General features: G+C 48.9%; 2 protein-coding genes across 2 annotated transcripts in view; one reads left to right on the plus strand and one right to left on the minus strand.

Moving 5' to 3' along the window:
• TXNDC5 (thioredoxin domain containing 5) lies at positions 1 to 26,273 on the plus strand. The gene is made up of 10 exons (XM_045551716.1): positions 1 to 272; positions 4,814 to 4,963; positions 8,859 to 8,964; positions 12,680 to 12,776; positions 15,417 to 15,532; positions 17,570 to 17,656; positions 18,420 to 18,566; positions 21,782 to 21,864; positions 23,336 to 23,465; positions 24,563 to 26,273. The coding sequence occupies exons 1-10, from the start codon at positions 37 to 39 to the stop codon at positions 24,683 to 24,685; spliced, it is 1,275 nt and encodes a 424-aa protein (XP_045407672.1). The 5' UTR covers positions 1 to 36; the 3' UTR covers positions 24,686 to 26,273.
• BMP6 (bone morphogenetic protein 6) overlaps positions 26,075 to 27,672 on the minus strand; it is a 136,889-nt gene continuing 135,291 nt past the window's right edge. Inside the window, exon 7 of the mRNA XM_045551715.1 lies at positions 26,075 to 27,623. Coding sequence (XP_045407671.1) covers positions 27,474 to 27,623 — 150 coding nt within the window. The 3' untranslated portion in view covers positions 26,075 to 27,473. The remainder of the gene's footprint in view (positions 27,624 to 27,672) is intronic.

Raw genomic sequence — 27,672 nt, forward strand, 5'->3', positions numbered from 1 at the left:
CGCGGCCGCGGCGAGAGCGCGCCCAGCCCCGCCGCGATGCCCGCGCGCCCAGGACGCCTCCTCCCGCCGTGGGCCCGGCCGCGGGCCCTGGCCGCGCTGCTGCTGCTGCTGCTGCTGGGCCGCGGCGGCGGGCGCTGGGGCGCCGGGGCCGGGGAGGCCGGGGAGGCGGCGGCGGACGCGCAGGACCCGCACGCCAAGCACCTGTACACGGCCGACATGTTCACGCACGGGATCCAGAGCGCCGCGCACTTCGTCATGTTCTTCGCGCCCTGGTAACGGCCGGCGCAGGCCGGGCCCGGCCCCGCACTCTGCGCGGCGGGAGCCTGGGCGCGTAGACACTGCGGGCTCCGGGTCAGGGCCGGGGCGCGTAGACACTGCGGGCTCCGGGTCGGGGCCGGGGCGCGTAGACACTGCGGGCTCCGGGTCGGGGCCGGGGCGCGTAGACACTGCGGGCCCCGGGTCGGGGCCGGGGGCGCGTAGACACTGCGGGCGCGGGATCGGGGCCGGGGGCGCGTAGACACTGCGGGCGCGGGGTCGGGGCCGGGGGCGTGGGTGCCGCGGGCCGGGCGCTCGGGCTGACGTGGCGCTGGGCGGCCGGGGCGGTGCAGGAGGAGGGGCGGTCCCCGAGGAGAGAGCCGGGAAAAGGCCGCCCCTGCCCCGCGCTCCCGAGCTCTCCCCGCTCCCCCTTGGGAACCGAGGGAGGGGAGGGAAGGAGGGGTGGTCGCCCTTTCTGGCAGCTGGGACCCCAGACGTCACCCCGGCGGTCCCCGGCCCCACGCCCCAAACTTCCTGTGCCGGCCGGGAGCGGTGGGCCACGTGCGCTCGCGGAGGGCCCTTCCTGCCGGCCGCCAGCGACAGGGTCGGCTGTGGACGCGCATCCCCTTCGTGAGGGTTTAATTGAAAAAGTAGGAACTCTGGAAGGCGTGCCTTCCCGCTTTGTGCGTGTTTTGGGGAGTAGGAAGGAATGGCCCGGGGAGCAGGGTTCCTGTGCTGCCCCGGGAGGCCGAGACTGGTGCGGGTCCTGGCGACCCCTCCGCAGCTTGGAGTGGATGTGAGCTCTGCTCTGGCCGCGGAGCCCACTGCTCTCAGCTCAGGGCTGTAATCTGTCACCCCTCCCCTCCGCTCCCTTGGGGCCGGGTCATTTGTAAAATGTGGGATGGGAAAAGTCACCCCATTAAACAGATGGTAACCTCCTGCTTTGGTTCTCTGGGTGGGGCTTTGGTGTGGGCCTCGCTGCCAACCCTAGAGACCCCTACCCTAAGAATTATTCCATGGGAAGGGCTTCCTGCCCTCACGCAGGCACACGCAGTGCTTTCTTGCCAGGGCCTGGGTGCCCTGAGGAAGGGAAGTTCTCGTAGGCCAGAACAGAAAACCATAATTTTAGGGCACAAAACACTTTGAGATGTGGGAATGGCCTGGATGTGCCTAGTGCAGAATTTGGTATTCTTCCCCAGGGCTTGGGAGAGGCTCATTTGGGAAAAGGATGTATAGTGAGAAGGAATAGAGAAAAGGTACCTAAGAAAAGTGGCCCATTCAGAAATGTGCCTTTCAAAGTAAGAGAAATGTTTTTCTTTGCCTCGTATTCAGGCTCTTGCTGTGTTTCAGCTCATTTGGACTTAAGTCACCTTTTTTGGGCCAGTCTGGGTCATAGCCATCATTTATTAACAATGTATGTGAGGAAGTTCCCAAACTTGAATTTTTAGTACTACTAATGGTATCAAAATACTTTGTAGCGCAAAACAATCAGTCAATATTAATAGTTACTCTGTGCAAAAGTAGTCTCAGAATAACTATTCCAGTTAAATATACTACTTGGTGGAAGCCCATTTCAGTGGAATAAATCTGTCTTTGGGTTTTCTTTCTTCTTTCTTTATTTTTTTAAAGAAACATTGACATGTAGGTGTAGTAAGTGCCTGCAGTGCCCATGGGGTTTAAATTTTGGAGCGTCTATGGCAAATCTCAGCTCGTCCTGCGCTGAGTGAGAGGAAAGGCTGGCAAGTCTGAGCACATGGTATTCAGTACGTTCCTTTTCCGTTATATTAAATATGTGGCTTCTAGACACTTAGGTGGATGCTCCCAGAAAACGTACCTGTTTTAAGTTTTTATTTGTTTGCTTCTTAATATTCTACTACGAATATTTAAACAGAGTTGTGTGGGTTTCTGTGATGGCATTTACAGTTCGATTTTAAGGGGGCCCTTTCAGAAAACTGCAGATACAGCTGTAGGGCTCAGGAGAGGCCACCGGGGAAGCAGGGTGAGTTCTGGCCCAGAGGTCAAATGGGAGGGCAGCAGGGCTCAACCCAGGAGGCTCTGGAACAAGGCCTTGCTAAGTTCAGTGCTGAGAACAAGGTGGCGACTGTGGAGAGGTCCGAGCAGGGAGGGAGGTCCCCGAGCAGGTGGAGCTCAGCGGCAGCTGCTGTGCAGTGCTCGAAGCTCACATGTGATTTCGGGACTGAGGCACCATGTAACATCGATCTGTGTGTTTTTGCTCTGAACTTGGCAGCAATAGGGTTGTCCTGCTGCTGCAGATTTTGTGCCAACATCAGGTCACAGCTGCTCTATGGCCAGTTTGTGGTTCATCCTGAACCTGGGGACAGCGAGGTCAAGATTTGGCCCAGGTGGCTTTGCTCTGTTGCTTGGCCACAGGCTACCTTCAGAGTGCAGCTGGGCATCTCAGAGGTGCACGCTGTAGCTGTAAGGGCCCCAGCTGAGAGGGGCCGACTAGATGGCACCTGTGGATCCATCGCAGTGAGGGGTGAGGGGACTGGCACGCCCAGCTTGGTGACGGTCCTGGATGGTCAGGTTTGATTTAATGCATAACGGATATTCTTTATTCTCATTCTTAATCTAGTCTCGTGGTTTCACAAGAAAATTTGTCAAGGATTACAGAGGAGTTTTAAAGTTTTAGAATGAGCATATCTGACCAAATTCCCCTAGGATCAGAACTGCCCTTGAAAATGCCTTAGGAAGGTGCTTTGTTGGAGACCACCCCACAGTCAGTCCTCACAGCCACCATTTCCTCTGGCTTTCGTGGCCTCTTTGGTTATGCATCAAGTGGACTAGTTCTCAGATCTGTGTCTTTAGACATAGGGCCACACTTGATGTGGTAAGATGCCCATGCCTTGAGAAGGAGCATGGTGGAACTGAGGCCAGCCAAGGAACAGAAATTCCCATCTCCCATCCTGTGCACACCTCAGGGTTCTGTGGGACTTGGCTTTTTTAAAATTCCTGTTATGTTCTTTTTCCCCCTTTTGCCAAGCTCACTTTGTTGAATCTATGGAAGTTAAATCCACACATGCAGCTTCACCGTGTTTTTTGTCATTCATTCACCTAAGAATTGCCAGGCACTTAGTGTGTGCCAGGCACGTGCATGAGACAGCACAGCAGCAGAGAGGACAAGAAGTGCTTGCCTCCTTGGCACTTACACCGTGTGTTCTTAAATACGACGCTGAGTTTTCCCTCCCAATTATCTTCCAGAAAAGAGGGAATCATATTGTATGTGAGTGTCTTACAGAGCAGTGTTTCTGTTAGCTGGCCAAAGAAGTGCTGCTTAGGGAAGACACACTGGCTTGAAGCTAACCTTTGTAGTGCTGCCTGTAAATGCTTATTTTTGAGGTCATCTGTCAGAAAAGAAAAGAAAGAGCTTCCACAGAGATTTTATTGAGAAATTATTTTGAGGGAGCACTCACAATTATAAATGTTGGGTGTTTTTGAAAGTAAGTGTTTTTTTTTTTTTTTTGCAAAGAACCTTAAAAAAATTACAACAGGTGGTTACATTGTAGACATCAATGTGCACTTACCAGATAAATGAAAAAACCAACAAACCCATGTGCCACAATGCTATGGAGTTGTACTTGAAACTTGGGTAAAGTTTCCAGTGTTGTCTCATGTAAAATTCAAGTACAGCACTGCAGATGGCTGAGACAACGCAGGAAGGTGGTCAGCTGTGCAGCTCCAGGAGCAGATCTAGTGCTGGGACAGATGCTGATGCTATCATGAAATTTGAAGAATGACAAGAAGCAATAATCCTAATTAACATATTTTAAATGATAGATGATTTCAAAATATGCACATATAACTAAATTCATATAATTAATATTATAAATAGATGTTTGATTATATAAACCCTAAAAGTTCGAGTGGTCACAGACTTTTTTTTTTAGCTTCTCATTGGGGAAAAGGCAGAGTTGATTTAATTTTGAGGTTGCCTTGCATTTGTGGATATTTGGTTGTATAGTAGAGGAGACCTGACTTATCAAGAAGCAATTACCGTAGGAGTACTAAGCTGTGGTCCAGGATGGAGAGCTTTCCAGAAGGGGAGGAGAAGAGAATTGGCACCAAACAGCCTGGGGAGTCAGGGCAGACGTGCTGGGGGGAGTGACACCCAAACTGAACCTGGGCAGATAGGAATTAGCCAGGTGGGGTTTAGGGAGGAAGTATCTGAGTGTGTCTGAGTCCCAGGACCAAGCCAGGCCCAAGTCCTTCCAGAAAACTGCAGATACTGCAGTTGGGCTCAGGAGTAGGCCACCAGGGAAGGAGGGTGAGTTCTGGTATAGAGGTCAAGTGGGAGGTCAGCAGGGGTGACTGAGGCGGGTCTAGGACATTGTTCTGATACTGAGAACAACATGGCGACTGTGACCGGGTTTAAGCAGGGGAGTGAGGTCCCGGGGTAGGTGCGAGCTGCCATCTGCTTTGGTGTAAAAAGGGTCAAGAGCCCCGTTGGCCTGTGGACGGGGCTGAAACTGGGGGCTGGACACCCCATGACCTGGTGCACTCATTACTCAGTGTGCTTGTTCCTCTTCCCTTCTCACAGGTGTGGCCACTGCCAGCGGCTGCAGCCGACTTGGAATGACCTGGGAGACAAGTATAACAGCATGGAAGACGCCAAGGTCTACGTGGCGAAGGTGGACTGCACGGCCAACTCGGACGTGTGCTCCGCCCAGGGGGTGCGAGGATACCCCACGTAAGTCGGAAGGAAGGGTGCGCGCTCCCAGGTTGTTCCCGGCTACGTGCTGCCACAGAAAGTCCAAGTTAAACTTTTGGTAACCTCCTTTGTAGTTCTGAGGAGTGAGGAGATGCTAAATTTAAGCAGGCATTTCTTGGGAAAAGATTATGTTTAATGCTGTGGCTATTGTAGATGCCTTTCGTATTGTGTTTGGAAAAAGCCTTTAATTAATCAGTGTTGGGTTTTCCTATTTATAAAAAAAAGTGTTTGTGAGGCGAAAATCGTGGTCTGCGTGAGATCCCACCACATTTGCTGTTCACCAGCATGTGCACAGACGTCGTCATCAACTTTGATTTGATTTTTTTGGTGACTCTTATTCCCAAACACCCTTCCTAGAGTTATTTCCCATGCGACAAGGGCTGTCTCCGTTGGAAAGGAAGGTAACCAACCAGAGTTCAGCGGGTCTGACAAGCCATGCCACTTACTCCCTTGATGGTTAAGAGATTTTTTGGTTATAAGAAACAGAAATTGAAACTGGCATATTAAACAAAAGGGGATTAATTAAAAGGCCGTGGAGGAAGCTTTGAGTCTCAGATCCGGGGTTTGGGGGTGTGTTTCTGCTGCGCCTGCCCGGAGGTGACCTGACTGTGTAGCTGTGCATCTCTGTCCCCGGGAAGGACTCGGAGGAGGGAGTGTGGGCTCCTCCTGTAGCCTCTGGAGACAGCCGGCTGTGCTCAGGGACACGTTTTGAGGTCTTCCCGTTGAGCCAGTAAAGAATCGTTGCATCTGGGAGACCGTGAGCAGGGCCCTGCTTGGACAAAGTGTCCATTCTGGGAATGGTCATTGTGACCGGGAGGCAGGAGCTTGAAGGAAGACGCGTCCCCATTCAGACCCCGAGGCAAGTGTTGGAGGGAAAAGCAGTTCCCTGAAAAAGGGAAACTGTTATTTTCAGTGGGGGCCTGGGGACCTGGGGGGTGGTGTTGGCCACTGCAACTCACTAAATATTTATCAATTGAGGAATGCGGTCAGTTCCATAGAATTCATTATTAATTGGGTAATATAGGGGGCCATCAGTTAAGCATAAAATCAGAGCTTATGTTCAGACCTGAGGCGCGTTGTGGAAAAGTGGGGGGAACCCGGGGCTGGAAGCTGGAAGCCACGGTTGAATCCCAGCTCCCCCATTTCCTTACCGTGCGGCTCTGGCTGCGTCCTTCGCCTACTGAGTCTAAGTAGAGGGGTGATACCCACCAGCCCCTCGTAACATTGTCGTGGGAGTTACATGGAAAAGCATGTGTGCAAACACCAATCTGGGCACATCCAATAAATATTAGGGTTTCCCCTACCATTTGGAAATTTGGCATTTCCGTAAAGGATCCTGGAACTCTTGGTCTTTGGTGGCTGCTTGCTAATGTAAGTGCCATAATTCAGGTCCTCATCAAATCAGTTCAATGGGGATAAAATTTCCTACTATTTTACGTGTACTTATATGCAGGCATTCACTGTCCTATGTATGCGTCACAGCGATGCCTTTAAAGTATGGATCAATGCCTGAGCCGGGGTGTGTACCCGTATATCACCTTTTCTGTCATTCTTGCCCGCAAGTTTATTTTTTCTTTTCTTCTTTTTTTTTAACCATCACAGGGTTTTGCCCGCAAGTTTAATTGGAGCAAAGGATTGGCGAGGGAGGGGGTGTGAGCTCTGGTAGCCTCTAGAGATGGCCGGCTGTGCTCAGGAAAATGTTTGGAGGTCTTGCTGTTGAGCCAGCAAAGAATCGTTACGTCTGGGAAGCCGTGAGCAGGCAGGACTGAAGGAGGGAAACCCTGTATTTTATTAGGGCTGCTGTGACCGAGCACCACACACCTGAGGGCTGAGAACAGCAGAAATGTGTCGTCCCACAGACCTGGAGGCTGGAAGTCTGAAATCAAGGAGTCGGCAGGGCCGTGCTCCCCCCGCAACCCGTAGGGGAATCCTCTGCCTTTTCCTGGCTCCAGAGGGTGTGCGGGCAGCCTTTGGCGTCCCTTGGCTAACAGATGCATCACTGTAGTCCTCGTCTTCACGTGGCCTTCTCCCTGCACACGTGTCTCTCTGTCCAAATTTCCCATTCTTCTAAGGACACCAGCCACGCTGGATTAGGGCCTGCCCTAATGGACCACATTTTAACTTGATTACTTCTGTAAAGACCCTATTTCTAAATAAGGTCACACTCCGAGGTTGGGGGTTAGGACCACACAGATCTGTTCTGGGGAACACAATTTAACCCGTGACGTTGTCTGTAGTAGTAGAACGTTCATTTTGCTGTTTTCCAAAGTGACACCTAAGTGAGGACTTTTTCCCGCTGCAGTCTCCTTGAAAGAGAAACGAATCTCCAGGAGATACACATGCCCCTGTGGAGGTTTGGTAATAGTGGAAAAGTCTGGGGCTGCATTTTGGGCTTGTACGCTGTGGCCCCATCTCCATCACCTCCAGTGGCAGTGAGAAGTCAGATGGCCCAGACCGACTGGAAGGTTTGTAGCAGAAGCTCCAGTTCTGTCCCTGGGCTCTGTGAATTTATTAAGGCAGAATCTCAGACTTGAGCAGGTTCTGGCTAAAGCTAATGCACCCATTTTAATTTAAATGCCTAATCCAGCCAAGGTACTGGATTTCTCATATAGCTATGAGACCCCATTTTAAGGAGAGTTGGCTGTTGTTTATGGACTGAATATTTGTATCCCCCAAAATTCATTTGTTAAAATCCTAATCTCTCAGGTGATGGTATCAGGAGGTGGGACCCTCATGAGTGGGATTAGGCACCTTATAAAAGAGACCCTAGAGAGCTCTCTGGCCCCTTCTGCCGTGCAAGGACTCAGCGAGAAGGCATCATCCATGAACCAGGGAGCCCTCACCAGACACTGACTCTGCTGGCATCTTGAACTTGGACTTCCCAGTCTCCAAAACTATGAGAAGTAAATTTCTGCTCATAAGCCGCCAGCCTGTGGTATTCTGTTAAAGTTGTTGAACTAAGACACTGTTCAAACCTTCAAATGTAATTTCTACATATCTTGGCTGCTTACAATTCTGATACTGTATATTGGGCATCTACTCCCAAAATCCACATCCATGCTGTAGAGGTGTTAGGGGTGTTTTAGATGAATAGGCTTGCCAACAAATACCAGTCTGTATTGCTTTTTTCTTCTGTCAATAGCCATGTTTTTCCCTATCCTTGACACTTTTTATTAAGTTTTTATCTAGAACATGTTTTCCCATGACCAGTGGGTGACCCAAGAACTAGGAGTGTTAGTTTCATCTTCTGAGCATGCCTTTTGCCCGCTATTAAAGGAATTGCTCGTGTATCCTCTCTGCAGAGTCCTTCAGAGGCTGACATGCAGAGCAAAAAGAAGAGTCTTTCTCTGTGGGGAAGTGAAGGGCTACATCAACCAATGTCAAGGATGTTTATAGTTGAATTCTCACAGTAAGGATATTCATGCTTTGTAAGCGTCAGATACCTGCCAACATAGCCTCGAAGGATACATTTGTTGCAAAACAATGCTGTATTTGCCACAGTCTTTTTTTAAACACACACACACAGTAGGGAAAAGCCCGAGGGTTCTATAAACGAGCACTGAACACATGCAACTTGGAGTTTAGGTCACAGTGGGAGGCTGGAAGTTTTCACCTCAGATTTATTTTCCTTGAATAAAATAAGAACCGTCTAAAAGTTTAGGATTAAGTGAATTTATTATCTCCTAGAGTATTATTTTTGTTTCCTTTTCAGGTTTTATCAGCGAGTGGCAGATATGTGCCTGGCTGCAGCTCCTTGACAGCTCATTTTCTGATTGTTTCGCTAAATGACTTTGCTCCCTGATAAGACAGTGCTCCCAACTCGGAGCAGTTGGAAGGGCTTTTTGCTCTGTCTACTGTTTTGTTTTTCTTGCAGCTTAAAGTTTTTCAAGCCTGGCCAAGAAGCTGTGAAGTACCAGGGTCCTCGGGACTTCCAGACGCTGGAAAACTGGATGCTGCAGACGCTGAATGAGGAGCCCACGGTGAGCACCTCCCCCGCCTTCCTTGCCTCATTTTTGGGGTCATGTGCAACTGGGCAGAGGCCAGTGAGGTGAACTATTAAGACTGCCATTTTAAAGCAGCTCTTTACTTTTTTAGAGGTTGTTGATATTGTAAGTAAAGACTAACTTTTTAAAAAAATTTTTTCTTATGAAAGTAGTCAAACATGCACGAAAGGAGAGAGGAGTCTGATGAACTCCCAGCTTCAAGAGTTACCACCATTTTGTCCACTTTGTCCCCGCTGCCTCCTGCGCATTTTTGGCTATAGTCAGGCCTCAGTGAGCGCCATTTGCAAATGTTTCCGTGCGAGGCTCAGATGACACTTGCTACTTTCAACATCACCAGGTGCCCCCCTCACGGGTGACACGGGTGACAGCTCCCCAGCGTCCAAGATTGACTTCTTGACCCCCTGGGGTCAGGCCCAAGCCAGACTACCCAGTCCAGGCCACTCTGGCACATCCTCCCATCTTCTGGACCTTTGTCCTCCTCCACCCGCAGCTTCCTGGCTCTGCCCGACCCTCGCTAGCCTTGCCATAGCCTGGATCTTTCCTTTCCCCTTAGTCCTCCGTGCTGAAGGCCTAACTGGCGTTGCTGATAACGTCATTGAACGCCGTTAATACTCTCAGGGTCTCAATGCACTTTCCTGTACTAAGAGTAGTTTCAGGAGATTGCGGACGCTGTAAGAGTGTCACTAGGAAAAATTTACAATTTTCCCTCTCCCAGTTGATGTTGAGTCTTCATTTTGTTGTAAATCATTGTGATCATAAATCATTGGTCAAGTGTCCGTTTGTGAGTGGTGCTTTTGGATTAACGCGGTGTGCTCAGGCCCCCAGAGGCCGGGGTGCACTCTGGTGGCCTGTGCCGCTGGTAGGAAGGGAACGGGAGGGGTGGCCCGTGTTCCCGCACTCCACGTTTCTGATGAACTCGGAGGAGCATCTGAAGTCCTTGAGTGTAATTTCAATTTCAACAGTTCACTAAGACTGCTTTGCTGTATCAGCTTGGCGTCCACTGGTTGGAAGGGGTGGGGGGTCGTTTGCCATCTGGGCAGTCTTGGAGCTCTGAGCCTGTTGGTGTCATTTCCCAGGGTGTGCGTGTGGTTCTCGTTTCGGTCCCGTGTTCTCTGTGAATGTCACAGCTAATCAGAAGCGTGGCTGCTGCTTCAGTGCTGCCACACCTCACGTATTAAAACTCTCTAACGGTCGGGGGGGAGGAATGCTGGGCAGGGAGTATGGTGTTGAACCAGAGAGTTATCTAATTTTAGGTGACAGGGAAAACCACAGACCTCTCAGAGAGTAAATTTGCATCTTCGTCACAGCAAGAAAGCTGGATGGGCAGGTGTAACTTTCATATAGATTTAAGCTTCACGTTATTTCCTTTGTGAAAGTGTTCTGGGGGGCAGGGAGTGGGGCGGTAGGTATTAGGTGGGTGGAAACCAATTTCAGAGAGGAGCTAATAGCCTCAGATAACCCTTTAAAATAAACTTTTCACCAAAAATGCCAGTTGTCTGTGATGGCTTGATTCAGGAGACCAGCAGCCAGGGGACGGCAGAAGGGCTTCATCTCATGGGCCAACCTCACTTGAAGGGACGCGGCAGCTGCGTATGCAGGAAAGCAAGGACTGGGGGCCACGTCCAGGCTCTGCGTGGACCTCCCGAGGGACGGAGCCCATCTCCCCAGCGTGGCGGGGCGGGGGGGTGGCCGCCTGCAGTCCACCCTCTCTGCCCTAGAACCACAGTTACCTATTTGCTGTATTTTAAGTGTCTCCCAGGAACAGGAGGTCTCAGATAATTGCCACAAACAATGACAGTGTGCCTTAATGTGGAAAAGGTCAAACATGCAGACTTTATACAGCAAAGCAAAACTTCTTTTCAATTTGAGCTTAGCTTTTTAAGCAAAAACGTTTTAAAAACTTCTTCATCTGTATTTCTACCTAAATAACTTAATACATTACTTTTTTAAATACTCACACAGGATAAATGTAGATTATTTTCTCCTCAGTGTTATGGAAATATTAAAGAAACTTGAAGAAAAGAAAATCTGCAATTTTTTACATTCTATCCCAATTTTTATATTTCCATGTTTGCTTCTGTGTTTTTTTTCTTGAACAGTTATAATCACATAAACATGTTCATTAATGATTTTTATATAGTTATATGGTCTTTATTTTGGTCATATTTTGTATTATTTTATCATGTGGATTTGCCACAATTAGACTCTTCTGTCAGTCGATATTTAGGTTATTAATAATTTTTCTGTCATCAGTAATGCTGCAAGGAACATATCTTTGTAAAGGACTTTCCCCCCTTTTGGGTGATATTATTAGAATATAGATTCCCAGACATAAAATCACAAGGCCAAGAAAAATTGCAAGATCATTTTTGTGGCTCTAGATGAACATTGCCAGGTGGCTTTCTTAAGACTCCTATCAGCTGGCACCGTCACCAGCAGGGTGAGACCATGCCCGTTTCTGTGATACACCGTGGTGTTCCGAGACGGTGGGGACTGCTCTGGTGTCTGCCCAGGAGCACAGGAAGTGACGGTGCCCGTGGGTGCCACAAATGACCATTTTAGTACTGAAAGCCCTTCGACTGCCTTATGAAGGACAACACATGGTGTTTTATGTCACTTTATTCAAACTCACTGACTGTTCACTTAGCCGCCATTCTCTCGGGCATTCTTTTGTGTGGGTACTTAGCACTTTGAAAGTTTTGACAAGCCAGCAGCAGAAAGGAAAACTTCACAGCGATTTATGATTAGATTACAACTCTGCAAAGCTTTGAGCTGTCAGCTATTTTAAAGCCTTTAATGACTTAATTCGGATATTCCTTTTAATAGGAATTAGAACAAATAAAAATTGAGTAATACATACCCGTGTGTCTGCAGCAAAGCAGTGATTCAGTTATCCTTTCTTCACTTATGGTGACTTGGGTTGGAAGCCACCACTGTACCAGGGCTCAAAAATTGAGAAATGCAGAATTGTGTAGTACTGTGGTCTGTGTAGTGGTATACATCGGTGTCGCTTGGGGACTGGCAAAGCGTCTTTTAAAAAGTCACTTGCCCCCTCTTGGTGTGTTTCTGTCCCACACTTAGTCATGTCAGTCATATTCTTTCTTAAAAGTGCAGCTTGTGTTCAGTGCGTGGTTTTCTCTGTTGCCTTCTGTTCACCTGAGTTTTCCTTCTCGGCATCTGCTTTTCCCAGTCTGTCACGGTTTTTCCTACCATTTGTGTGAATTCAGGATAACCAGGCCCTCCTGCTACCTGATGCTTTCTCACTCTCAGTTTCGTCCACTTGGCTACCTGTGTTTCTTCAGGTACTAATCCTTCAGACTGAGTCCATCAGGAGTTGTATTTTGCATTCTATGTGAAATCCCAGGATACATTTCAAAGCAGGGGACAGGGAAGGGGCTGTCCTTCACTTTGTCTGCTTTGTTTCGCTGGGTTTCGGGGTGGGGATGGCTGTCACCCAGTAGTCTTGGAACCCCGGTCCTAGAGCTTTTGCCGAGGGTGAGGCTTGCCAGGGGCTTTTTGCCGAAGCCTCCTGTCCTGCTTAACACAGCAGCACTGCACAGAGGTTCCAGGTGGTCGGGGGAGGAGGGCCGTCTGCAGGAGGTTCTAGACAGAAACAGGTCACTGCCCTGATGGGTTTCACCTTGCCTGCATGGACAAACCCAGTGACCGTTGTTCTGTTTCTTCCCGTCAGACACCAGAGCCAGCAGCAGAACCGCCCAGAGCCCCTGAGCTCAAGCAGGGGCTGTACGAGCTCTCAGCGAGCAACTTTGAGCCGCATGTCGCACAAGGTAAGGTGGGTGAGTCTCGTGGGCATCGGGGGTGGGTGCCCGCCTCACAGAACCGCTGACGGTTACTCCCTGGGTTGCTGGGCCTTCCTGCTACTCGGGGGCTCTTAGGTAACTGCATCAGTAGGCCTGATAAAGAGTCTGTCTCTCCAGGACCATTTAGGATCATTGTTTAATGCTCTTCTTAAACATTATTTCTCCTTTTGTCTCTGCCCTTATAGAAATGCCAGGTCTAATGCTAAGGTAAAGCCTTAGGTGTGGAAATCTGTAGCTCACAAATCATGAATGGGCACACTCGATTTGCACACTAGCTAGACAGCGCATCCTTGGATAAGAAAGTGTTTATTCACATACTGTTTTATTGCACTTTGCCGACACTGCATTGTTTACAGATTGAAGGTTTGTGGCAACCCTGAGTCAAGCTAGTCTAGCCATTTTTCCAGTAGCATGTGCTCACTCCGTGTCTGTCAGCATTTTTTATCAATAAAGTATTTTTTAATTAAGCTATGTACATTGTTTTTTAAGATCCAATGCTATTGCATACTTAATAGACTAGAGCATGGTGTAAACATGCCTTTGATTTGCTCTGGGAAACCAAAAATTTGTATGACTCACTTGATTGTGATATTCTCTATATTCCAATGGTCTAGAACCAAACCTTCAATGTTGCTGAGTTACGTCTGTATATGAGCGTTAATCATACACGTATTGACCTCAGGCAGAAACAATAGCTTCTCCTACCTGTTTAAACAGAATTTAATAGGACCATTATAACATATGAATGAAATTAGATATTCTGTATACTTGAAATACCTTTCTATACCACATCCCATTTTTTGAAAGCGGTCTCCTAAATATCACAATGCTCCGTGTACATTCTCTACTGTGAATAGTGCGTACGTCCCCCTTTATTCACACGTAGATCGTTTCAGAAAACTGGGCCCAATACCTGGTGACTTGAAGGCACATTCAGAGTCCGTGCCAGCTCCCGTTATCAAATGCTGCCCTGGAGAGAAAACCCCTAGATTTCAGGCCCCTGAAGGCTGGGTTGCAGACGTCGTGAGAAGGGCTAAGAACTGCATCTGGCCTGGTAACTTGTGCCTGCTGGCAGCGGGGGCCCCTCCCCCGGCCACACTGTCTACAATGACTTTCTGTGATGCCTTCAGCCCTTTCTCGTTTTTATTAAAGTTGTGTTTTCGCCTGTGCTAGTGCTCTGACAGTGCAACCTCAGCGTGTTTTCCCTTACAGGGGACTCACTGCGTTGAGACGGGCTTGCGCTCTGTGCGGGATGTGGTCCCCAGTCGCTTTGCCCTAGCCTGGCTCCCGCAAGCCCCAGGCCCCTCCCTGAGCCGGGCACCGCCGCAGGGCAGTGTCGCGTAGATGCCACACTGTGCTGCTGCGTGAGGGTCTGTCCTCAGAAGGCAGCCGTGGCCCCCTGCCCTTGCTGCCTCCCCCCTGGTGTCCAGCTGGGTTCCTGGCGGCGCCGTCCCCACCTCACAGCACGAGGCTGGCGGCGCACCTGTCCGGACAGACGTGGTTTCAGCCTCACATGCCTCATTGCCGTGACGTGCAGCCCCGGGAGCGTTGGCGTGGTGGGCTCTGGCTCGGAGGCTGGGCCACGGCTCACAGCCCGCCGGGCAGTTCTCTCCCTGGCCGCTGCCTGATTTGGGTTTGGTATCAGCCTGACGCCAGAGTAGAATGGTCCAGATAAAAATCTTCAACGTCCAAATGATGATGCTCTGGTGATTTGATTTTCCCCCCTACACAGCTAAGGGGGTGATATTGGTGATATTTAGTTTTTTAAACCTTCTATTCTATGGTAAAATGTAACACAGATAAAGGAAACAAATGTAGGGCTCAGTGAACGTTGTAAAGCAGTCACCCTGTAACCGTCATCCAGCTCAAGGAAGGAAACCGCCGGCCTCCCGAGCCCCATCATGGGGTCTGTGTGTCTGTGAAGGCCGTTTTCATCCGCACATTCTCCTCTTCCTCTCCGGGGACACAGGTGGTTGGACCCACAGAGCTTCCCACAATCTGTACTTTGCTGATTGTGTCCCTATGGTGTGGTTTACATGTTTCTTTGATTTCTCTATTTCCTGTGAATTGGTCGTTGGGTCTGGGGACATAATCAGTTTCCTCGGGGCAAGGGAAGACCTCATGGCTGGTGGTGGCAGCACAGAATGCCCGAATGTGTCTCTTTGGGATCCGGCAGCTGTGACAGTGCCTGGGTCCATGCAGTCCTGCAGGTTGCCGCTGCTGATTCTCTAATTCGAGCAGCCCTGCACTTTTTTAGCAAGAGAAATTTGCCCATGTTTATCGCTGGGTTATTCAGTGGTATAGTTCCCGTAGGACAGGCAGGATAAGTGCCTGACTCTCTCCCTTTGTTTCCAGTTTTCCACATAATGAGTTGGTTCCTGAGTGTCCATCAAAGAAGACAAATTGGGTTTTGTTTGGAGTATCATTACGAACTCATAGAGACATATTTGGTGGGGAGTCCCTTTGTACCAATAAAAGGGTTCATACTGAACTGAGATTTGCTTAGCAGGAGGACAAAGATCTGATTATTCAATTAAATCTCTAGTTGGGTATGACGTAAATCACAGCGCCTTTTTCCCCCCTCCCCGCCTTGGCTCTCCACTGAAGGCGACCACTTTATCAAGTTCTTCGCTCCATGGTGTGGTCACTGCAAAGCTCTGGCTCCGACCTGGGAGCAGCTGGCTCTGGGCCTTGAACATTCCGAAACTGTCAAGATTGGCAAGGTAAGTGAAAGCCCTTATTAAACTGGAAATGGACTGCTTTGGGCTGGATTAATTAGCAGAGTAGCCCATTATTCATTCTGTGTGCAAAGTCGCAAACTTGATTTATTAATTCCATTTAGTGTGCCACTTGATAATTCATTTCACCTTCACAGATGGCAGCCTGGTTTTGAGTTTTGCTGGCTTTTCCACAGTCTAGAGATAAATTATGGCCTTGGCCGCTTTGTTTATTTTGAAGAGATGGCCAATTCTGAATTGGCAGCCCTGGGGCCCGGTCTGCAAAGATACAGGGCAGAGCCTTGTAGAATGTTCACTGGGCGTATTGGACACGGTCCACGTTTGATCTCACCCAAGAGCTCTTTCCTAAAGGACCGTGGCCCTGTGCTCCTGCAGGCACTCGGGCCCCTCCTCCGTGGTGAGCGGCCTGGGTGCTTCCAGCACTTCCCGCCTTAGAGCGAGAAGCCAGAAGTGACGTCTGACAACTTACAGAAGTTGGATTTTCTGGAAATATACAGAACAGGCTCCAGAGCAGCTCCTGGGCCATCAGACACTTTTACTTTCATCCATCTTCCAGCACCCACCAGATAGCCCATGTGGATTTCCTTTCCTAAAAATCTCATTTTTCTACTTTGCCACAGGGCTGATTGGTATACAGAAGTAATCTGCACGTCTAGGAAGGATAGTTGACAGGATGATCTGCCTGGGGCAGCAAGATGGTCAAAAGCATAAACTTGGGGGTTGGCTAGGCCTGGCTGGCTGACCTTGGGCAAAACCTCTCTATGCCTCAGTCTCCCTCTTTGCAAAACTGAGCCGAGATCTACCATGCGGCTGTTGGGAAGATGAAAGTACACTGCTTAGTATGATGCTCAGTGCGGGGCAGATGCTTAGTAAGTTATAATCACTGTTGTTGTTGTTAGTTAAATGGATTTTCCACTGTCGCCCGTTAAACACTTTCAAGAATGTATTCTAATGTGTCATGGTTATGTATTCATATTGATTGAGCATTTCATGGAAGTAATTATAAAATAATCTTCTTGTCTTGTATCTCACTCTGTTCCTGGTATCCTTAATATTTAATGAACTTTTTGGGAGATCATTTATTTCGGTTTGTGTCCTTAGAGGACCCTATCCCAGCAGACCCAGGCGTGAGCAGACACAAGCCTGGGTGGCCACACTGAGGCCCTTTACCCTGGGCACAGGCGTCTGGGTTAGACTTGCCCCTCAGAGATGCTCGTCCCCTCCGCAGACCTCGGGCTGAGGCACCCTGCACTTCAGTGCAGCACTTGAGTTGCTCTGTCTGCAGTCGAATGTGTTGAAGAAATATTTGTACTCTCCTTTGCTGGCATAGTGCAAAACAACTTAGGTCCTGCCTCACTGATTTTAATGCTGATAGAAAGTCAAAAAGAAAGAAGCGACTTAGAATAAGAGGTGGTCTTAAATGTTGGGCAGGCACAGTCTTTGTAAGAGTTAAATGAAATTAAAAACTGGAAGAGCTGTGATAGTTGGTAAATTAGCTTTACAGAATTAGGGCAGATTACAATCTTGACATCTTTTCAGTTTTTACCTTCATTGTATGCCAAATACTCCTATTTAAAACTGATTACTTGCTCCCCCTTGATTTTAAAGCTCTGTAAGTTTGAACATGAGAGTGTTTCTAAGCTGGCATTGTGACATGGGGTCCCAGTTGCTGACAGCCAGCCTAAACCCCCGCCCCAAATATCAGGCCAGGCCCCCGACTCTAGCTCCTAACTTGCTCAAGTTAAAATGTTGCTTCCTAAAAGTTGGCATTTTTAACTGAGCTAAAACAAATCTTGTCTCTAGAGCAAATCTCACCCTGCTCCCTGTAGCTCTGTGTATTTGAGGGTAGCTTTTAGGAAAAGTGTAATTAAATACTGCACCTTGCTGGCAGAAATGGCTACAGATTCTGGATTGCTTAAGAAATAGATATATATTTTTTAAAGCACAAAGTGTTCGATAGTCCCTTTGGCAGGAAGGCTGGTGAGGAAACCAACGGCGCAGTTGACTGTGCTCTGCTCGCAGGTTGACTGCACGCAGCACTACGAGCTCTGCTCGGGAAACCAGGTCCGCGGCTACCCCACGCTCCTCTGGTTCCGCGACGGGAAGAAGGTGCGTCTTCAGTTCTTAGTACTGAGACAGGATGTTTCATCTCCTAACCCCCGTGGGCTGGGCTCTTGAGTCTTGAGTGGTTTAGTGCAGTGGTCCCCAGCCTTTTTGGCACCAGGGACCAGTTTCATGGAAGACAGTGTTCCCACAGACCGCAGGGGTGGGGTGGTGGCCAGGGGGTGGGGGGGGTGGGGGGGGTACAGAGCTCAGGTGGTGACACGCGGCCCTTTTCCTAACAGGCCACGGGCCAGGACCAGGCTGAGGCCCCGGGGGTTGGGGACGCAGGTTTAGTGGGTACAGTGAATTGCCAGTACTGATTATTTGGGCCCTGCTTTGGGGGAATATGTACGGTGGAACAAATGTGTTTCTCTTCATTGATAAGATTCGGGTAGTTGAGAAAAACTGCCATTTGTTGTACTACGTTGAGATGTTTCAGTGGCTCGGGTGGTTGCTGGGATGACTAGTTGTTCAGCAGCCACAGGGTGACCGGGCTGTGGTCAGGAGCACAAGCCTCCCGGGCCTTTGAGCGGGTTGGCGCCCGCGGGTGGTGCGGCCCTGCCGCCCCCCGTCCCCGGTCGCCTCGGCTCACCAGTCGGCCTTCAGCCGGGACTTCGCGACCGGTGACCCCGAGAGGGAAGAGGAGCTGCAGGCTCTCGGCCAAGCCCGCACACCCGGCTTGCGGCGTCCTCGCGGGCGCAGCCGGGGCAGCCGGCGCCTGGGGCTCGCGCCGCGCGCGGCATTTCTGTGCGGCCCGTGTCTCGGACAGGTCGATCAGTACAAAGGAAAGCGGGACTTGGAGTCGCTGAGGGAGTACGTGGAGTCGCAGCTGCAGAGAACGGAGCCGGGGGCTCCTGAGACGGCAGCGCCCACGGAGGAGGCCCCGGAGCCGGCCGCCGAGCCCGAGCCCGACAAGGTGGGTGCCCGCGACGGTCGGGGTCGCTGGAAGCGCCCACAGTTTGGACACAGCACAGAGTCATTCTGAGGGTTGGCCGCCACGGTTGCCTTTTCCACAGGAAACATTTCTTCATCGTCCTTTACATGCTTTGAGGGGTAAACACAGAAGCCTCCTTTTAAAAACCTGAAATAGACGTAAATCCCGAGATGATATTTGGTGTCAGAGATCCTAGAGAATTCCTGCTTTCTGATGCGATCACCTCGGAGGCTGACCGTACACAGTGGTGCTGGCTGTGAAGTCGGGGCTGCTGCCCCCGGGGCCCCGTTTCTGCTCGTTTGTATAACTTGCTCCACTCATTTTACTTCCCCCCGTGGCAAGATGGGGAGCAGAGAAGGCATCTGCAGTGGGACCGAGAGGCCAGTCCCTGGGGGACATTTACCTTGGTTAGGCGTCTCTGATGTACAGAGGGATAATTATCTCCACTCGCTCAGATAGCGTAAGGTTCATTCATTCCACATTTATCAAGCCCTTGTTAGGTGGCAGGCCCTGAACTAGGCCACCAGGAAACAAAAACAAATAAGACCCATTTCCTGCCTGTGAAGCTCACGGGGTCTGTGGGGCAGACAGTGAGGACACGCACAAGCAGGTGTCACAGGGGCCGTGACAGGTATGTGCAGGACCGGTCATGGTTGCTGGGGATAGACGGGGGCAGATGGGTAAGAAGTGTCCCTGCAGAGCTGAAGGCGGAATCGGAGTTTGCTGAACGGGCGGGGCGGGCAGGGCGGGCAGCGGAGGGAGGCACGGCTGGGCTGCCCCACCCAGCCGGTGTGTTGTGGGCAGGGCCGGGGCCGGGGCCGGCAGTGAGAAGATCGGGGTGTGGTGCAGGGTCCCTGAGGGCCAGAGAGGAGGGTGCTGGAGTATACAGGACGTGGGCGGCCAGCCAAGGATTAGGAACTTCATCCCATGTCGCCTGGAGGGTTCTGAGCAGATCAGAGCTGGACGGCGGTGGCTGGCGGCAGCGTGTACGGAGGAGGTGGAAAACTGTCATGTTAGGCCATGAAAGACACGAGCCCCGAGCTAAGGCTGTGACCGCGGGGTGGAGAGAAGGAGAAAGCCGTGTGAGGAGTCCAGTCTACGGGCGCAGTCCTGAGGCCGGGAGCGGGGTGGGGAGGCCTGAGGGGAGTCTCTGGTTTCTGGCGTGTCTGGGGAGGATGGTCCGAGCACGGGGGCAGGACCAGATCGGGAGGAAGGCAGTGAGCTTGGTTTTCAAGGTGCTGATTTTCAGGTCCGTTGGATATTTAGGCAGAGTGCAGTGGACAGTTACATACAGGAGTGTAGAGCTCGGCTGGAGGGACCGTTGCTGAGCAGGTTTGTGTCATCTCCTTTAGATAGAAGCCGACACCATGGGGACGATTCAGGGGTAGTGATAATGTGTTTTCCCAGGAAAGCAGTGCCTGGATTTCCCGGCTAATAACCACAGGCCTGTCTGTCAACAGATTTCCAAAGCCGGATCCTCACGTTGCTCCTTCACTTCCCGTAAGCATGCCTCGGAGCGTGCCGGGTTCTTACCTGCGACACTGGGGGCACGGTGGGGGCAACGTGCCCGTGCTCCTTGGGAACTTTGAACCCTCAACGTTTAGAGAACAGGACTCGCTGAGGCCATTGCCCCCAAGCCCCAGCTGTTTGAATTTGGGAAAAGCGGTGGAGCCACCGCCCCTCGTCCCAGCGTAGGAGCAGTCAGGGGCCTCCCCGCCCCCTGCCAGGTCCTTAGTCGGACTCTAGGTCGGGGACAGCCTGGGTGTCAGTTGAAGCTTTGGTTTCAGCAGTAAACAGATGATTTTGTAGTTGTTACGACCACATATGTCAGAGGAGCGTATGTGTCATGGTGGTTGTAAAGGTCATCCCAAATTGAGTATAATTATATACTATGGATGTTTCCGTCACAGAACTGCTTCTATTTATAATACAGTTTTCCACCAGTAAGTGGGTCTTTCAGTGAGCAGGGCGTCATGTTTCTGGACATAAAGAAAGGTGGCAGTGTTCCGCAGTGGCCCCACCGGGCCGTGATTCGCCCCAGAGTCACTGACAGAGGTTACTCTATGCCAGACGAGAGTGAGCAGCCCTGGTGCACAGAGCCACGTGATAAATCGTCCCTGTTCCTGCTCTCAGGAGAGCGTTGCAGATCCAGTTTCGGAGAAACACATAGAATTTTGTAAAGGACTGTCCAAGAGAATCGCTTTAAAGCAGACGGCCATGTAGCACTTTTCCCTTAAATTCAACAGCCAGAGCTTCTATCAACATTTTTCACGTTGATTTTGAACATAAAAATGGAAGGGACTGTGTTCTATGTAAAACGCATGTCATTGCCTGTGCTTGTGTAACCAGATTGCTTCTGTTACATAGAGAGGATCATGTCACGGATGTGCGTGGTAGCAGAGAGGTGCGGCCGGTGGGCAGAGCAGCTTAGGACCAGACACCAAGGCAGACCGAGCAGTGGGTGTCTCGGGGGTTCCGAGCTGGGGAAGTGCAGACTCAAGCCTGGGGCACCTGCGGTGACTGGTCTGCACCGCAGAGCCCTGGAGGGTGGTGGCCGCACCTGACACTGTGGGGGCAGCACGGTGGCCTGGGATTTTCTTCTAGAGTTTTCAATCTGCCTCATCTCCCATGAGACAGCGCCCACCTGCGCAGTGTCCTGCCACCTTTCCACAGCGTCTCCCAGGCTCAGGCTGTGGGACCCCTCTGCCTTTCAGAGGCTGCTGCTAGCCTGCCCTTGTGTGTAGCTTGTGAAATGCAAGTCGTACAGATATTTTTATGTGACTTTGGAGCATGCATAACAGCATTTAAAAAACCTTACTGGCTGGGTGCGGTGGCTCACGCCTGTAACACTTTGGGAGGCCAAGATGTGAGGATCGCTTGAGGCCAAGAGTTTGAAACCAGCCCTGGGCAACATAGCAAGACTATCTCTACAAAAAATATAAAAAAATAAAAAACTAGCTAAGCATCGTGGTAGCACCTCCCAGCTACTTGGGAGGATGAGGCAGGAGCAGCGCTTGAGCTCAGGAGTTCAAGGTTGCAGTGAGCTGTGATTGGGCCACTACCCTCTAGCTTGGGCAACAGAGTGAGATCCTGTTTCTTAAAAAAAATAAAAATTACTGATTCATATCTCTGCTGTGCCAAAGCTTGGCCCTGCTTTGAGGGATATGTTTCAACGGTGTCTTTTTCTTCCCCTAAAGGGCACTGTGTTGGCGCTCACTGAAAATAACTTCGATGACACTATTGCAGAAGGAATAACCTTTGTCAAGTTTTATGCTCCGTGGTAAGTGGCTGTTTAATTAGAAACTACTTTGTCCTAGTGTACTAAGTCACATCATGTTTTTCAGCTCATTTACTAACCCTCCATATTCAATGCTGGGAACATGTTAATACTACATTTACACATCGATCATGCTGTAGGAAATGAGAAAATATTATCCTGCTGCTATATTCCAGTATGTTAGAGTTAAGTGGCCTCCACAATTATTTATAGAGAAGGAGGCTATTTTAAAGTGCAGGCTACTTTGGAGAAAACATAAAAATGGAGGCAAAGTATGATGGCCTTACAAAACTTAAGTTTTGTGACATCTGTGTATTTTTCCAAATAGATTGCTTTATCAGCTATTAATACATAAACAATGAACATCGTGGTGTAACTTTCCTCAGTTTTTTTAAGATGATGTTATAGAGAAATCCAGTAGAGCTCAGTTTTCTGGTAGAGCCATTCAACCTTTGTGCCCCGTGGTCTGGGAGACCAGAGCATAAATGGGTTGCAGATAGTTTGAGACCAAGGCAGCTTGATGGGTGGGAAGATGACCGGTCCCAAGACCTTCCCGTGAACTACTCTAACCTCGGGTGTCTTTGATTCCTTTGAACCTCAGTTTCCTCAACCGTAAAATAGGAATAACACTTTGTCTTCACAAATAATCCATTTGGAAAGGCAGAGTGTTTAGGACAGTGCTAGATTCTTTATCTAAACATGGTAAACATGTCACTTTTGCTCTTCAGTTTGTCACACTCCCACGGTTTTCCTGGGAAACCGTAACAGCAGGGGTAAAAAGTGAATGAGCACACGACTCAAATAAGCTGTGCAGCTTTTATTCTTACAAAATAGAAATGTTAGTAAATAACGCTTTTTTAAAAACTTAACATGACATAGATCAAGTGTAAGGAAAGAGGATCCCCTTTCCCTGAAGGGGAACTTTTCATATAGTGGGGGAGGGACAGAAAAGGAAAGGGACTAAAGTCAGGGCTGGAAGGGAGGGTTTGAACCAAACTTAGTTGTGGCCTCAACGTTCACATCAAATTGCTGAAGCTTCAAGAAAGCTTGAGGTTGTTTTGAAATTTGAGACCATAAACAATGAAATCTAAAATGTTTTTGGCATTCAAGTGATTCTTTAGACACTGTGTGGAGTCTGTCCTGTTTCCCGTCCACTCCTGTGCATGGTGCGACCATAATCAGCTCGATGCTTCATATTGCGGAAATGGTCTCAAAATCTCAACTTGTTTTCAGACTGGCTTGCTTTGATCAGGTTACCCAAAAGTCTACCTTGGGTTGATTTTGAATTCCTTGTTTGGGATGGGAGGAGGAGGAAGAGTTAGTGGGCACCCAATGGAGAATTTGATGTTATATTAATTTCTAGGCAATTGTTGACTGTCTCATACAGATGAAACAGGGCTTGTCTTGGCAGTACAGTGTAGGTGAATGATCTCAACCCAAGACTTCAACAAAGCGGCCATTGTTCTGTTCCTAGGTGTGGTCATTGTAAGAATTTGGCTCCTACCTGGGAGGAACTTGCTAAAAAGGAATTCCCTGGTTTGGCGGAGGTCAAGATCGCTGAAGTAGACTGCACGGCTGAACGGAATACTTGCAGCAAGTACTCGGTGGGTATACTTGGATGAGAACAATTATGAGGACTCCAAGTATTGGGAGCAGATCTCAAGCAGAGCTGTGATTTGGTCTTGCGGACTCAACCAGGATAACTCACTCTGCCCTCATCCTCTCAACAAAGTGTTTTCTTTGTCCTTTTGAGTTGTTTTGTTTTGAGAAGCAAAAGAGATACTCTGAGGAAAGGCATTCTACTGCTTTGCCTGCTTTCGTTAGTAGCGCCCACATTTCACTGGGGGTGTCTGGGCCTTGCTGTCTGGGCATACTGAGCCTCCCAGCATCAAGACCACGGAACCGCCTACATGGCCACTCTCAGTGATTGACCAACAACTGGCTTGTCACCTTTGTCATCAACACCTGCATGGCTCTTTTTTCAGACCTAAGCCAGCATTCTAATATATATATAGTGGCTGAATAAAAGAAACAGTCAAACATAAACTTCCATCTGAAAGGGCCATGCCCGCAGGCCAGTCTCGTGCTTGGGTTAACTTGCCTTCATTCTAAGCTGTGAGCTCAATCTAATGGCCTAGAAGACTTGTGATTTTATGTTTTTCTGTATTATATTCTTAAAACATTTTTGGAGCCTCTGAAGTTCATGACCTTATTAGATTGAGAATAGATGTAACCCCAGACATAGTTGACTTACCATTAACAGATGCCACTGGCTTTTGTGCCTTCACATTCATAAAGGAGAAGAGAGGTGGGTGCAGCTGAAGGATGTGTATCCTTGTGGGTCTTGTTCTCACCGCGGGTCTGTAGACCAGCAGGGCATCCCCAGGGAGCGTGTCAGAAATGCAGACTCCCAGGCCCGCCGAATCCAGTCTGCATTTTCACCAGATCCCTGGGCCAGCCTTTATGTCATTCCTTTGACACTGATCTTTAATGTCATTTTGGATTAAAAAGTGAATACACAGCCCTATGGCTTTGCTTTCTAAAGGAGCTGGTCCTTTTTTCATGATCTGTACACCTTGAAAGATTAGCCACAGAATTTCCCAGCCGGAACTGTAAAAGTATCTGGTTTGAGTTAAAAAGCAATTTGTGTGTGATCCTAACCGCTGGTTTTTGTACTTTTTTTCTTTTTTTTTTTTTTAAGGTACGAGGCTATCCCACGTTGTTGCTTTTCCGTGGAGGGAAGAAAGTCAGTGAGCACAGTGGAGGGAGAGACCTTGACTCATTACACCGCTTTGTCTTGGGCCAGGCCAAGGACGAGCTATAGAAACCCACTTGAAGTCGCCTCTGCAGCCCGGCCCCCCACACCTGGCGTGCGGGAGTTGAATCACGTAGACGTCGCTGAGTCTCAGATGATGGCTATTCAGAAAGCTGAATGTACTAAACTTGCGGTATCTTCTTTGTGTGTGTGTTTCTTAAGCCAACACACCCTACGGATTCTTTACTAAGTTTCTCTAAGTAAATGTGTAACTCATGGTCACTGTGTAAACTCAATATTTTCAGTGGCGATACATCCCCTTGAACCTTCTCTGGATGAAATTTAAATGGTTTTCTTTGAGACTAAAATAGAGTTGAGGAAAATCAAATTGCTGGACTATTTTTGGCTCCTGAGTGATTTGGGGAAAAGCATCATTCAAAGTACAGTTTTTAAACTGCCCATGAGTTCTGGAAAGGTGGCTTTGTGGCAGTATTGACATTCCTCTGATCTGAAGGTCACAACTGACTTATTAATAATAATGTGGTAGGTCCGTAGCTTGGAGCAGATTTAAAACAAAAACCCACATCTGGAAGATACCTTCACCTCCACTACTGGATTGTGGTTTTCTTGCCACTTCTCTCGTCGGGAGAGGTTAGCCATAACGCAAGCAACGGTACTTCTGACATGTGCCTGAGTAAGATAATGCTGATGCCATAATTTTACATGTGTGTTAATACTTGTCAAAGTTATTGTTCAAGGGATACTTCTGTTTGTGTTTCTCACGGGGTGAAAGATTTTGTTAGTGCATCGTGTTAACAGGAAGCCAAAGTCCGTGTGAACTTGAAGCTTTGATGTCTTCCATAGAAAGTGCAGGCACGGAAGGGTCCACGAGGCTCCTGACTATTCCATTAACTCATAGAAAGATTCTGGTTGTATTTGCCACCTGGGGTGACAGGACCAGATGGGCTTCCCTAGGCCTGAGTATCCAGACACCAGGGAGACCCTGCAGCCCCAAGCCAAAGCAGTCCTTTTAGAGGTTATACTCTGTCCGCCCTTCACCGAGGTCGACCTTCTGATGTGTGAAGAGTGGGATACATTTGATGTCAAGACCAAAGACAGATGTCAGCAGGACAGCTGTGGCTCTGGCGTGCATGGCCCTGTCAGCCACTGGTGTGGCGTCCGCTAACTCTGCCACCCTCATGATTAAATGCTTTTACCATCACCCTTGGGAATAGGCAGTGGTAGGACTGAACTGCTTTAGGACAGGTGTCTGTCTGCTCCACCACGGAGTCACTTGTGGTAACCTCTCTGTGTCCAACATCCTTCACTCCCTGTGCCGGGGGGCGGGGGGTGTTGACTGACACTTGGCCCACAGCAATGAGTGGTAGGAATCTTAGAAACAAGACCACTTAGACTGTCTGAGGCAGAAGATAACAGAGCAGTGTCTTGACCAACCTCTGCCTTAAAGGAAATCTTTATTAATCACGTGTGATTCACAGATGTTCTGTTAAAAAAAAAAAACCCCAACTTCCTAGAGAAGCACAGCTGTCAGGAGTGTTGCTTCAGCTTTGCATCATGAGTCTTGTATTCAGAGAAAGTCAAAGTGGTACAATTTGTTTACACGATGATACTTTCTAAATAAAATCTTTTTTAAAAAGTCTGGTCTTTCCTTAAATGTTACAGCAAAACAGATATAAAATAGACAATAAATTATAGTTTATATTTACAAAAAAAAGCTGTAAGTGCAAACAGTTATAGATTATAAATGTATTATTTAATCAGTTTAGTATGAAATTGGTTTCCCAGTACATGGTTGTGAAAAAGACATTTTAAAAATAGTCTAAAATTTAATCTGAGTCTTAACTTTCTACAAGAGAAACTTGCGATTTCGTTTCATAAACAGCACACCCATCTCCCCAAACCCATTCTTAACGGCTGGGCGCCCCTTCCTCACCTTCCTTCCCTCGTTGGTCCTACCCCTGTGAGCTGGGATGCCGTCAGCCAAGGCAAAGAGAGTCTTACTGAAATAGTGAGATGTTAGAATCTACGCGCCTGAAGTTAGTGTGCTTGCCAAAGCTGCTCCAGTAAAGAAGAGGGTGCAGAATTGCTGTCACATATCACACGGCTAAAAGGAGGGCGCCTACTGATGCTTCTCACCCCTGGCAGCCTCAGCTCAAGGTACCACGGTCTACGTTTGGTCCTAGCAGAGAATACAGCAAACGGAGGAGTGAGGTGTGGGAATGATACGGTTTGACGGAATAAGGATATTTTCACACCAACAAAATTCCACAAACAACAGCAACAATTGAGACAAAAGGCACCTCCATAGAGGCCTGGTTACAGCTTGGGATGTCATCCCATATGGAATTGGCCTTCCTGGGAATGAAATCTGTGACTAGAGGCATCCTCTCCCCACCCCCAGTTTCTCGTATCTGAATAATCTACCTGTGATGGACAGTACTGAACTGACTGATAACTCAGCCAAAAATACTTCTACTCCTTTGAGATTTTCCCCGTTCACTCACTGGAGCCCCAAATAGCTCGATCTGTAATTAAAACTAATTTTGATGGTTTTGCGGGGAGGGAGTAGTGTTTAAGATTGTTTCTGCAGTTACCAGACCTTACACTACAGACATTCAAACTCAGCTTCCTATAGATCAACAGCTACTCACGTTGTTTACGAAGTGAGCAAATTATTAACAACATCCTTTAAAATGTCCCTTGGGCAGTAAGGCACCAGCATGAGATGGCTTCAAAGTCTTGTCATCCCACTCAGCTGTGTTTCTGTACGTTTTTTAAGGCAGATGCGATGTAGGAATCCAAGGCAGAATCTGTGTCCCCAGCAACTGGTTTCAGGTTAGTGGCATCCACAAGCTCTTACAACCATATTCCTGTATTTTTTCAAGATAACATTAGAGTTGTCATCAAAGTAAAGAACAGAGATGGCATTCAGTTTGGTTGGCGCGCAGCATGGTTTGGGGACATACTCAGGATTCATAAGGTGAACCTGTTCCAAAACAAGGGGAAAAGGTACCATTAGAAATGACCCTTGGTCT

Source organism: Lemur catta, chromosome 5 (genome assembly GCF_020740605.2).
Source record: "Lemur catta isolate mLemCat1 chromosome 5, mLemCat1.pri, whole genome shotgun sequence".
NCBI lineage: Eukaryota > Metazoa > Chordata > Mammalia > Primates > Lemuridae > Lemur > Lemur catta.